At 36.2% G+C, this 12,923-nt stretch overlaps 1 protein-coding gene across 1 annotated transcript; it reads left to right on the forward strand.

The window, feature by feature from the left end:
• Positions 1-1,533: 1,533 nt before the first annotated feature.
• Dyrk3 (Dual-specificity tyrosine phosphorylation-regulated kinase 3) lies at positions 1,534-8,186 on the forward strand. Its single transcript, XM_018107230.3, has 5 exons — positions 1,534-3,528; positions 3,730-4,589; positions 4,641-5,283; positions 5,469-5,780; positions 5,854-8,186. Exons 1-5 carry the CDS (start codon positions 1,698-1,700, stop codon positions 6,123-6,125), a joined length of 3,918 nt encoding a protein of 1,305 aa, XP_017962719.3. The 5' UTR covers positions 1,534-1,697; the 3' UTR covers positions 6,126-8,186.
• Positions 8,187-12,923: the final 4,737 nt, after the last annotated feature.

Genomic DNA, 12,923 nt, shown 5'->3' on the forward strand with positions numbered 1-12,923 from the left:
AAAGAGTCCGACGAACCCCAACCTCACCCCACCTTGAACCAGTTTCGTCCATGTGTTACTTATAAGGGTGGAAAACGTAAGAGAGCTTTTGAACTGCTGATTCACCAATGCTTTTTATGAATCAATGCGATACAGACATGCTACTGATAAATATGATTGGTATTTTTTTTTTTTTTTCATAAATGAACACTAAACCGATTTACTTAACAGTAAACCAAAAGCGGATATATATGTAAAAACATCAGTCTATACAGTTAATATTTACATCCCTATGCAAATATTTATAAAAATAGCAATTACATTATCAGTAGCATTTACATAAAGGTATATGTATATACATATATATGTATATATATATATATATATATATATATATATATATATATATATATATATATATATATATATATATATGTATGTATATATATGTATATATATGTATATATATATATATATATATGCATGAGCGTATACACACTTGTCATTCTTCCAGTACGGTAAATTAGAACACATTTCAATTTTTAAAACCATATATTAAGCACTTACAATTTAAAAAAAAGCTGCCTTGATTAACGCATAAAACCTTGTTTACTTTTTATTTTTATTAAAATTGCACAGCCCTAACTAAACCAGATTCGAAGGTCTGGGGTGGTTTTAATCGATGTTGCCAGCAGTAAAATCAAATGACAAAAAATGGTTGCCCAATCTCTATCAGCCTTGAATTTTTAAACACATTTTTCTTAGCTACTATACGAGCTTAAAATTATTGACAAAGGATTGGGCAAAATTTAGAAGTGCACGTTAAAAACTCTTAAGCATTTTTTCGATTGCTTACGGTAGTAGTAGTATTCTAAGCTTAACTGTCACTATCCATCTATCGATATATACATACGTTGATCAATACATTTGTCTTTACTTCAAAAAACACAATGTCCAATAATTTGGGCAGATACTGTTTTAATATAGTAACTATTTGTTATTGTTTTTTACGATGCTCTGTTCTTTTTTAATTTTTTTATGTGTTTAATTTTACAATGTATTATTGTGCCTAGGTTAACGATGACTACTGACGATTAATACACATGTCCAAACAAAGCGGTGGCAACGCTATAAAATCGTGAGTGACAATCTGAGTGTTTAACTTTGGCCACACCGTTTCCCTTTATTGAAATTTTATAAGAAATGTTGGAGTTTGCATTGTGTTGAATTGTAAATGTTCGAAGAATTATAGATTAGGTTAAAAATTGTATGTGTATGTGGTATATATCCTGTAATATTTATCGCGAGAGATTTACGGACATATATGTATGTATTTGCTCTTGCGTGTATGCGCTCATTCCATATGTATATATGTATATATTCCAGCTTTCGGCGGAAATATGTACACATACACATATATCGATGTTCATTTGAGGATATATCGATACATATACACTCAAGTATGAATTTGTAGTGTTTTATTGTAAGCAGAAGTTGCATTCGTACTCCGTGTCATTTGTTCCAGATGCCGCTGTGAATAAGTTTATAAGTACAACAATGCATTATTAAGTGCTGAATGTTCATTTAAAACCAGAAATAATACTCAAGAACAATGCAATTATTTAGTAATGCTTATCACAATAAATATACGCACTGTAACAGTAGAAGAAGCAGCAACAAAGTATCACTAAGCACGCACCGAGTTTTATTATTGTTGGATGTGGTACCAAACTGAGTGTGAAAATCACTTATCTGTAACAAGAAGTAAAAGCCTAGAAGAGTGCTCATTTCAAAACAAAGACCAGAATTCGCTTAAAAATGTGTTTAGTTTTAATATTTTAAGCGGTCTTTGCGGACGGCAAATCAATAGAGACTCGGATCCTGAAGAGACAAAGAATTATCTGAAAATTCTTCCTGGGTTGTCAAGTATCAAGGACGTTGCCAGCTCATCTAAAAGGTTCCCTACAGATATTCCTTTAAAATACGCTCGAAAAGGCCCCTTACTGAGTAGGTCAAATATTCCAACAGCGGTTAATTATTGCAACTATCGCAATCCACGGTCTGAGTTCAGACCTGTTCATCATTCATCTCAAACACCAACGTTAACCGAATTTACAGTTGATAAAAATGATCAAAATTATCAAAATTTTAGAATTTACCTAAACAAAGAAGAACAAGGGGAACAATTTGAAAACAGATGTCAAAAATTGACTAGAGCTTCCCAAAGTGACGATAGGGAATATGCTAACCGACGCTATAAGTCATCTGTGACACGATCCTCTAAATCTCTAAGAAATCAGAGTCAGATTCTAACTAATGTCATAACGAAGTGCATTTGGCCACGAAACATTGGTTGTTCCTCGCCGCTGGAAATCAATTTATTTTGTTTAACAACACCATCGGTGCTAATTGATGCTATCACCAGACAAAAGTCTTCGTTAGAGACTAATGCTACCATTTTACGGCACGAAAGAAATGGAAGCTCGGAGCGAAAACATAAACAAAGGCAAATCTTATCATCAAATAAAAAAAGTAAATCATATGAATCTGCATTGAATCTCGAACGTGGCGAGAATGTAGACCATAGCAGCGACCGCTACATTAATTTACCGTTAGACAAGTCTTATACAAATCGCAGGCAGATAAAGCGTCAAGCTTCAATTCAAAGCCAATCATCATCAATTAATAATTTTTCAACACATAGCGATCGGTATGGTACGGCATTTGAATCCCTGGAGGACATACCTTGTCACGATTTTGAGAATACTTTAAGTCAAGGATATCAATCTCTATCGCATTCGTTGCCTGCGAGCTCAGTTCATTTAGTAATGTCATTGTCATCATACAGATCGCAACAAGCGCAGCAACCGATTAATTCTACTGACTCACAGAAAAACCTCGGAAACCTATCACACAAATTTGCTACACCAGAAACACCAGCAACAGCACTATGCTCCATGCTACAACTCGGCTGCACTCTAAATAGTATTGATATAAATAAAAGTCCACAATATGAATGTAATGGCGAAATAGTTGCTGAGGAATCAACAACAGTTGCAACAGGAATAAATAGTGGCAACAATAATAATAGCATGCACAATAGTATAAAAAGCTCGTCGGACCATTTCGATTCTAATATACAACTTAATAATAATATGGTTGGCACACAGCAACAGACTACAAAAAATAATTGTCAATTGTCGACAACGGACGCTATTAGAGATGCGAGCACCTTTACAGGTGACTTGAAGGCACCTGTCATTGATATACAAATCGGGAAGCCCGTCTCACCCGCAATGCTGACAATGACTATGTCGCAAAGCCAGTCAGCCGCCGGTGGGGTAGGGGGAAATTCCAGCGTGCAAAGAAATCTGAGTAGTTTATCACATCACTCCTGTACGGCAGTTCCATTCAATTTCAATAGTAGTTACGGATCGGCAGTAATATTTCAGGATCGTAAACAACAAGCAAAACAACAAGAGCATCTATGCAATTATATTGCTGATAGTTTGGGGCTTGATGCTTGTGGAGTCCCCAAATCTATTCAAGGTATGAGCATTGCTTTTTCAACAATTTTCGAAACCCATACCCATATACCCATTTCGAAAGCCAAAGACATATGGCTATCGACTTTTGCTTTACCACTCTCACTTAAATTTAAATTAATATTTGTAAATAGCAGCATCTAAATGTACAGAAACTTTCCGAACAATATTTATATCCAATTTTCTTTATATTTGGGTATTTTAGCAAGTTCTCTGCCGAGCGCAGTTGTCACACCGAAAGTGGAATCATCGCCAATATCGCCACGAAAAGATTTATCTTTAAATGCTGCCACTGTCGACTCACTAGCTTTGGTATCACAGCATCAGAAGTCTGTTGTACCTTCGACCAACGAACATTTCACATTTCATGAACAAATCACAATGTCGGGTCAGCAGAAGAGCGCAATGCAGGACAGGCCAAAAGCTTTGGTTGTATCGCCGCAGCAAGTTATGATCCTATATATGCATAAACTGACGCCATATGAACGAACAGAAATCTTAGCCTATCCGCAGATATATTTTATTGGCGCCAACGCGAAAAAACGCCCGGGTATTTATGGACCAAACAATTCAGATTATGACAATGAACAGGGCGCTTATATACATATTCCTCACGACCACGTTGCCTATCGCTATGAAATGTTAAAAATAATCGGCAAAGGTAGTTTTGGTCAAGTAATTAAAGCCTACGATCATAAGACCCATGAGCATGTGGCATTAAAAATAGTGCGAAACGAGAAGCGTTTTCACCGGCAGGCTCAAGAAGAGATTCGTATATTACATCATTTAAGACGCCACGACAAGTACAACACAATGAATATTATACATATGTATGATTATTTTGCGTTCCGGAATCACACATGCATCACATTCGAGTTGCTGAGCATTAATCTTTATGAATTGATTAAAAAAAACGGATTTAAGGGTTTCAGTTTGCAATTGGTGCGTAAATTTGCTCACTCTCTACTCCAATGCCTGGATGCACTTTACAAGAATGAGATCATTCATTGTGATATGAAGCCGGAGAATGTGCTCCTGAAGCAACAAGGTCGATCTGGTATTAAGGTAAAAAGTAAACTATTTTCCTTTGCTTTGCGATTAATATATGTTTTATAGGTTATCGACTTTGGATCATCATGCTTTGAAAGTCAACGTGTCTACACGTACATACAGTCAAGATTTTATCGCGCGCCAGAAGTAATTTTGGGCGCAAAATATGGTAGAGCGATTGATATGTGGTCTCTTGGTTGCATTCTTGCGGAGCTACTTTCGGGGCATGCACTATTCCCGGGAGAAAATGAAAGTGATCAGCTGGCCTGCATTATAGAAGTGCTTGGAATGCCAAGCAAAACATTATTGGCAAATGCAAAGCGAGCAAAGACATTTTTTAGTCCAAAGGGGTATCCACGTTACTGTACTGTCCGTACAATGCCTGATGGAATGGTCGTTTTAGTTGGTGGTCAGTCACGACGTGGCAAACCTCGTGGTCCACCATGCTCTAAGAGCTTGTCAAAGGCATTAGACGGTTGCAAAGACCCGCTTTTTCTAAACTTTATTCGTGGCTGTTTGGAATGGGATACAGAAAAGAGATTAACACCTTCTGAAGCCCTTAAGCATCCATGGTTGCGTCGTCGTTTGCCCAGACCACCAAGCAGCACCAGCGGTGGGGCGGGAGATGGGTCCAGCAGCGCTGGGGGCGGACACGTTGGAGGAACTGGTGGTGGAGGAAGTATTAGTGGTGACCAATCACCAGTGGCAGGTAAATTTTGAAAGTTACAGTTACTGTAATGCCTTACGTATGACATTTAATTAATGCATTAAGCATCGGCATTCAATTCCTTTGGAATTGTTTTTGGACTTTTTTTTGTGAAATTGAATTTCGCCAATTTTAGTTTAATCCAATCTGAATTTGTGGGACGTTAATCGTTAACTGTTTACTTTAAGGCATAAAAACGAGCTGTGGCAATGAAACTGTGTCAACGGAAGGATCAGCCGCTTCTGAAAGAGACAATAGCAATTGCAGTGGGCGAGCTAATCATGTTGGAATTGGCATTCCTGATTTCAAATATGGCGGCAACCATCTATCCCTTTCAGCATCATCTCCAGTTTGTGATACAGCGGTGCCTGTTGATCTATTGACCGATATTATAAGCAAAACGAGCGTAAGATGTTCAGAATTACCTTCAGATGACACATTGGATAGGCGTGGATATCCATCTTCATTATCAAATCATATATCTGCCAATAGATCTGAATGTAATGCGGAATAACATTTTTGTTACTCGGTTAAATACATAATTTACTAATGCAATGAATTTTTTCGATACAGGCTTATCTACAATCAATTCGTTAAAAGGGGCTACCAAGTCCTTGACGCGCTTGTCAGAAGCAACAGGAATCTCAACACCCAATTCTTTATATGCAAGACATACAACGCCCATCCTATCAGCTAATTCGACACTTTCTACAATTAGTTACGACATGGATTGCTATAACGTATATGATGCAAAAACAGTTGATGGGCCAACCAATTATAGGCACTCAAATGGCAATTTACTCACACACGCACAAATGTTCAAAGCACCATCAAAGAATATTTAGCAAAATATGGAATTCGGAATTATTGCCCCGCATCTATAGGGCGGTGTTTGTTTGTTGTTAGTCAATATAAAATGAACAACACACTGCCATTACAAGTGATTTTTAACAAAATCTGCTGTTTGATTTTCAATATACATATATATGTATATATATCATGATTAAAATAATAGGTAGACCCCTTAGTATTTCATTTTAAGTTAATTTAGCAATTTATAATTTACTGCTAAACATCAAAATCTGAATGCACGTTTCTTTATTAGGAATATATTATTTAAAATGAGTATGTTTGCATTTTTTTTATAGTTACAAACAAAACAAGTAAGAAGACTAGTTGAGACTGCTCGACTAGGAGATACCCTGAACCCTCCAATCTGACATTCTAATCAGTCCGCACACATATGTACATACACACGCACGTATTAGAACTACTAACTGCGCAGTAAGCAAGAACTGTGTGGGCTATTATAAGAATGTATGTACACTCCAAAGTCCAAGTCTCTAGTACTTGAAATACGGCTCTTACAAAAGTGAGGGTGAAGGGATGTATATAGGGGTGGGGGTAAATTACAACAAAAACCGAAATTTTATAAAATACATATAAGTCTACATTTAAAATTTGGAAGCTCTAGCTCTAAAGGTGTAGGAAATATAATTAAATAACTAGCTTTCGATAGGGTTTTTAATCGATAATAAAGTATCGGGTATGAAAACGAAAATGCAGCTTATTGGTACTTTGGTAAGTTGTATTTCAGTTTTTGATTTCTATATCACTCAAAATCTGTTATTTTATTTTTGAATTAATATCTTGTATATCCTCCTTTATTCTCAAAAACTTTTTATACCCTGAACGCAATGAAAATGGGAAATCAGGATTTTGTTAAAAGTATGTAACAGGCAGAAGGAGGCGTGGCAGACTCCACAAAGTATACATATATATTTTTGATCAGGGCGACGAGCTGAGTCGATTTGGTCCTGTCTGTCTATACGTATTAGAGACTTGTGCTTTGGAATGTACTACATTTACGTTCTGAAAGTTTCATTAAGATCGTACGTCTAGAAATTAAATTATTCAACAAATAAATTCGTATTATATTGCCCACACTGCAGCGCAGCCCAAGCGCAGTCGCTGCTTACTGCGCAGTTAGCAGAGCGCGTTCTAATACGTGCGTGTGTATGTACATACGTGTGCCTAAAAAAGGTGCAGAGTGATTAGAATATCAGATTGGAGGGTTCAGGGTATCTCCTAGTCCAGCAGTCTCGACTAGTTTTCTTATTTTCTTACTTGTTTTTCTATCCGGTTGGGCGTAATCTTAATGCTTGGCAGGTCTCATACGTAATCTTCTTCCATGTTTCTTGGATATAGTCCCATAGTTAGAGTTTGTTGTCGCACTCTTCCTTTGCCTTCTGCTTTTTATTACTTTAGACGAGGGTTTCGGGCCGTTATCTTGAAGGAAACCCCCGCGCATATTTTCCTCAGCATATGAAAGCATTATATTTTCGACAATATTTTTGTAGTCTGCTGCTCTCGTAATGTCAGTTATTGAAAAATTCAGTCGAGAGAGAAGCAGCCTCACACAATAATATTTCCACCGCCATGCTTCGCTGTTTGTTTGTGTTGTGTCAAATTGACTTTTGAATACTTCCCATGCGATGTCGTCTTTAGCAAAATCATAAAATGTTTTATGCGCATCAAATGAAGCCAGTTTGCGATACGACCAGGTAGTTAAGCCATTTGTAGTCATCTCCTAATTGAAGAAGCATTAATAATATTATCTACTACGGATGCCACTTGAAGATTTGAAAGGGTCGGACTTTGCAATTCTTTTAATGCGTTCTGGTGTGGACGTCTACGTGTTTCCCTTTTATCGTGGACCTTTAAAGCATTTTGCCCAAATTTAAGAGATCTGTTCATCAGTTTCGCAACGATTGCCTTTCCTTCTAAGGTTTTTAGCGATTCTCCGTTCCTCATTCGAACAATGAATATTTTGAGCCATCTATATACGATATTAATAATTGGCTTTCTACTTTTAACATCTGTGTGAAGGATACTCACTAATTTATTTAATAACAATAGCTATGACACAATTATTTTGGTGTACTTATTATTTTAAGCATACTGATATATACATATATATACGGTGGTTCACAGCTTATGTCAACAAACACCTCGATAAGAGTTTGTTGGTCTATACAATCTAAACTATTGGAAAAATTGAAAGAATTGGAATGCAGGTTGTTAGTGTGATATTTTAACTAATACAAAATTAATTTGTTTTTTTTTTTAAATATTTTTATATCTAATTATGCTAATTATTGCTAAAAAATGAGGCCAAAGCAGTTCCACAGCTGAATTTGGAAAACTCAACTTGCAGAAAAGTAAATTTAGCAAAGTGGTACCACGCACATTTATTGAACAGCGGAAACTAGTTCTCAAACCTTTTAAAAATTACCATACCCCTTGAAAAATTGCTGATATGGAGATTCTACAGTTCAAAGCATCATATACCGATTTGACTATGCAAATAGAACCCACAATAAAGGGAGAAATGCTCCGATCAAAATTTTTGATCCTTCGGGCGAGCGCTATATTGTAGGGAAAATCCGGGATAACCCAAGGCTATCGGTTCGACAAATGTCCCATGATGTTAAGGATGATGGCAAGTCATGACACCCAGAAACTATTCGCCGTGTGCTTTGGGATCATGACTTTAATGTCAGAGTACCACGCAAGAAAACTATTATAAGCGACAAAAACAAGAAGTGTCGATTAAAATTTGCCAAGGAGCAGTTTCAAAAGGACATTGGATTCTGGAACACTATCACTGCGATGAGTCCAATTCAAATTTATTTGGCTCGGAGGGGCTCTAAAATTATTGGCGTAAGCCTATTACAGAGCTTGATGCAAAAATTGAAGGGCTGTAGTAAATCATGGCTGACGTAACGTTATGGATTGGGCCTGTATGTCAGCAGCCGGCGTTGGATACTTAAAGTATATAGAGACTACGATGGATGAAGGCAAATATCATGATATTTTTAAGTCTAATTTAACTCAAAGTGCTCAAAAACTGGGCATAGAGAACGAATTCCGATTTTACCAAGATATTGACCCGAAACGCACTGCGGGAATCGCTTAGACTTGGCTGATCTGGAAATGTCCGAACGTTTTGAACCACTAGCACAGTCACCAGATTCGTTGAGCAATGGGATGAAATTACTTGTCACCTTAAAATGTTAGTTAACCAAGGGATGATAACACAAAATATTAATTTTCTGTGGAACTGTTTTGGCCTTATTTTTTAATTTTTAAGCATTATTAAATATTAAAAAAAAAAAAATGAATTAATTTCGTATTAATTAAAACATTACACTAATAACCTGCGTTTAAATTTTTTCGATTTTCCCCAATAGTTTAGATTGTATAGACCAACAAACTTTTTTCGTGGTGCTGGTTGAAATTAGCTGTGAGCCACTGTATATATATATATATATATATATATATATATATATATATATATATATATATATATATATATATATATATACATATATATATATATTTATTATATATATATATATGAATTTAGATATTAATTGGGTGTTATTTATTATTTATTTTAAATCTGTAAGATTATTATGAGTACATCGTTTTAACTCCCGAATATGGGAAGTTTAGCTTATTTATTTGCATATTTAAGTCAATTTTAGTTTGCTCTTACCCTTGCATTAAAAAATATGTTTATACACGTATAAATATAAAAAATTGATAAAGAATAACAAAATAGAATATTTCAACGTTTAATAAAGTGTATAATTAAAGAATATTATACTTAAGTACATATACTATCACGCTTTTTGTTAGCAAACAAATGTGATAAAAGGTGGATAATCGTATGTCAAAAAATGTAATTTTACGTGAGACTTTTTTTAATTTTTGTACCCTGAACCCATATATTCTTGATCATACTTTTTTTCAAATGCCCATATACAATAATAGCGAGCATATCGAGCTATCTCCCAAAAAAAAACGATACCTCATCCTGTTATTTGCTATCGACTAATACCCTTTAAGAAGATTAGTTATAAAATTATATCTCCTACATCTCTAAACTAGAGTCTCCAAATTTTAAATATATATATAGATGCATTTTATACAAATTCGATTTTTGTTTTAAACCCCCCCCCCCCCCCCCCTATCTCTCTCTCTTTCTCTCCCCCCCAATATCCATCCCGTCACCATCACCTTTGTAAAAGGCGAATTCAATTACTAGAGATTTACGCTTTGGCAAATGATTGCATATCCTTGCATATGCCATAATTATAATCTAAAAGCTCGATGATAAATTTGATTAAACAATTAAATTTCCATAGTAAACCTACACTGTTCAAGTGTGTGTGCGAATAAATATTGAAATATCAGTTGCAGTCTCGACTAGAGCTTTCTTACTTGTTTTTATATCCTGAGCCCATTAAAAATGGGAATTCAGGGTACAATGGTTTTGTTAAAATGTATGTAACAGGCAGAAGGAGGCGTGGCAGATCCCACAAAGTATATATATTCTTGATCAGGGCGACGACCTGAGTCGATTTGACCCGTCTGTCCGTCTGTCCGTCCGTCCGTCTGTCCGTATATATGAACGCGTCGATCTTCCCATGTCCGTGTATATCACGCGCATATCGAGTTTATCATTAAACAAGTTAACCGTAACCTAGCTGCAAAATTTGGATGCTTACGCTCCAAAAAGGAAAAAATTACATGTCTTTTTTGATATGCCACGTCCCTAAACAGGCGTAACAACATTATTTGGAGAATCAATAGAGAAATTCACTAGTGACTTAACTATCCAAATTTGAAGCTTCTAGCTCTTGAGCGGTCGGAGATATAAACTTTTGCGGTTTGCCACGACCCATGTGGGCGAACTTTTTGGCCTTCGGAGATCAGCCCGAGTATACATACCATTTGAGGTCTCTAGCATCAATAGTGTCCAAAATATAGCAGATTTTAAAAAATCATGTGCAAAATTTTAACGTTCTCGCTTAAAAACTCTAGGAGACACAGTATTATCCAATTTGGCACGCCCCAATGGGCGTAGATATATCCGCCATAGCACGTGATCTTGTGTGGTCGATGCGGATTTACATTCCAAATTTCAGCTTTCTATCTCTTCAACTGATATGATTTCTGGCATATCGGAAAATGCATTTTCCAATTTGCCATGCCACTAATAGGTGAATTGGGAAAATTTTAACACCTTATAAATCGGAGATATAGCGCGATTATGTGCTCCAAATTTCAAGTCTCTAACTTCAATAGCGCCGAAATAGACTGCGTTCATACGGACAGACGGACGGACATCAAGACGGACATTGCACAAAACCAATATACTCATTTAACTTTCGTGAATGCGTATAAACAAGTAAGAAAACTCTAGTCGAGACTGCTCGACTAGGAGATACCCTGAACCCTCCAAGCTGATATGCTTATCATTCTGCACTTCTTTTATGCACGCACACATACATACACATGCATCCACCCTCACGCGGCCGCGCTCTGCTAACTGAGCAGTAAGCAGCAACTGCGCTTGGGCTGCGCTGCAGTGTGGACAATAGTATGAGAATTTACTTGGTGAATAACTTCTTTTGTAAACATACGATCTTAATGAAATTTTCAGGGATTAATTATATGGTCAAAATGTGTGTACATTCCAAAGCACAAGTCTCTAGTACTTGAAATACGTTTTTTGCGAATTGGGGGCGAAGGGGGCGTGGTATCCAAAAACTGTTGCTTACGAAATGTTTGTATTCATCATATGTATATACACAGTAAATCTGAAGTCTCCACGTCTAATAGTACTCCGATGAGGCTCAAAAAACAAAATCAATTTTTCGATTATTCTCGATAAAAAAGTTATCGGATGAGTTATCGAAAAAATAAAGCAAACTCGTACTGCGTATGGTATACACGAGTATACACACAAAATTTCAGCTCTCTAGCTCTTATATCTTCTGAGATCTCGGCGTTCATACGGACAGACGGACGGACAGACGGACAGGGCTATATCGACTCAGTTCGTCGTGCTGATCAAGAATATATATACTTTATGGGGTCTGCGATGATTCCTTCTGCCTGTTACATACTTTTACACAAAAACATTATACCCTGATTCCCATTTTCAATGGGTTCAGGTATAAAAATAGATAACTACTCCCGATATTTTATTATCGATTAAAAACCTTATCGAAAACTAGTTATTTAATTATATCTCCTACACCAAATTTTGAATGTAGACTTATGTGTATTTTATATAATTTCGTTTTTTTTTTTTAAATTTACCCCCCACCCCTATATCCACCACCTTTGTGAAAGACGTATTTCAAGTACTAGAGACTTGGACCTTGGAGTGTACATACATTTTAACATTATGATTAAGTTCTGAAAGTTTCATTAAGATCGTACGTCTAGAAATTAAATTATTCAACAAATAAAATATTGCCCACACTGCAGCGCCGCCCAAGCGCAGTCGCTGCTTACTGCACGGTTCTAATACGTGCAGAGTGACGAGAATATCAGATTGGAGGGTTCAGGGTATCTCCTAGTCGAGCAGTCTCGACCAGAGTCTTCTTACTCGTTTATTGTGTGTTAGTATACATACGCTTAAATTTAAATTGATATTTTCCGAAATTAGTGCGAATATAGCTGTGTCTAACCGTTCTGCATTTAAATCTCAATTTCGCAAAAAATCAACATACGATCATTTCACGGGAATGCGACGGATATATAAACTAGTCATTACTTAATGT

Source organism: Drosophila navojoa, chromosome 6 (genome assembly GCF_054131105.1).
Source record: "Drosophila navojoa isolate 15081-1374.11 chromosome 6, UAZ_NAV_1.0, whole genome shotgun sequence".
Taxonomy (NCBI): domain Eukaryota; kingdom Metazoa; phylum Arthropoda; class Insecta; order Diptera; family Drosophilidae; genus Drosophila; species Drosophila navojoa.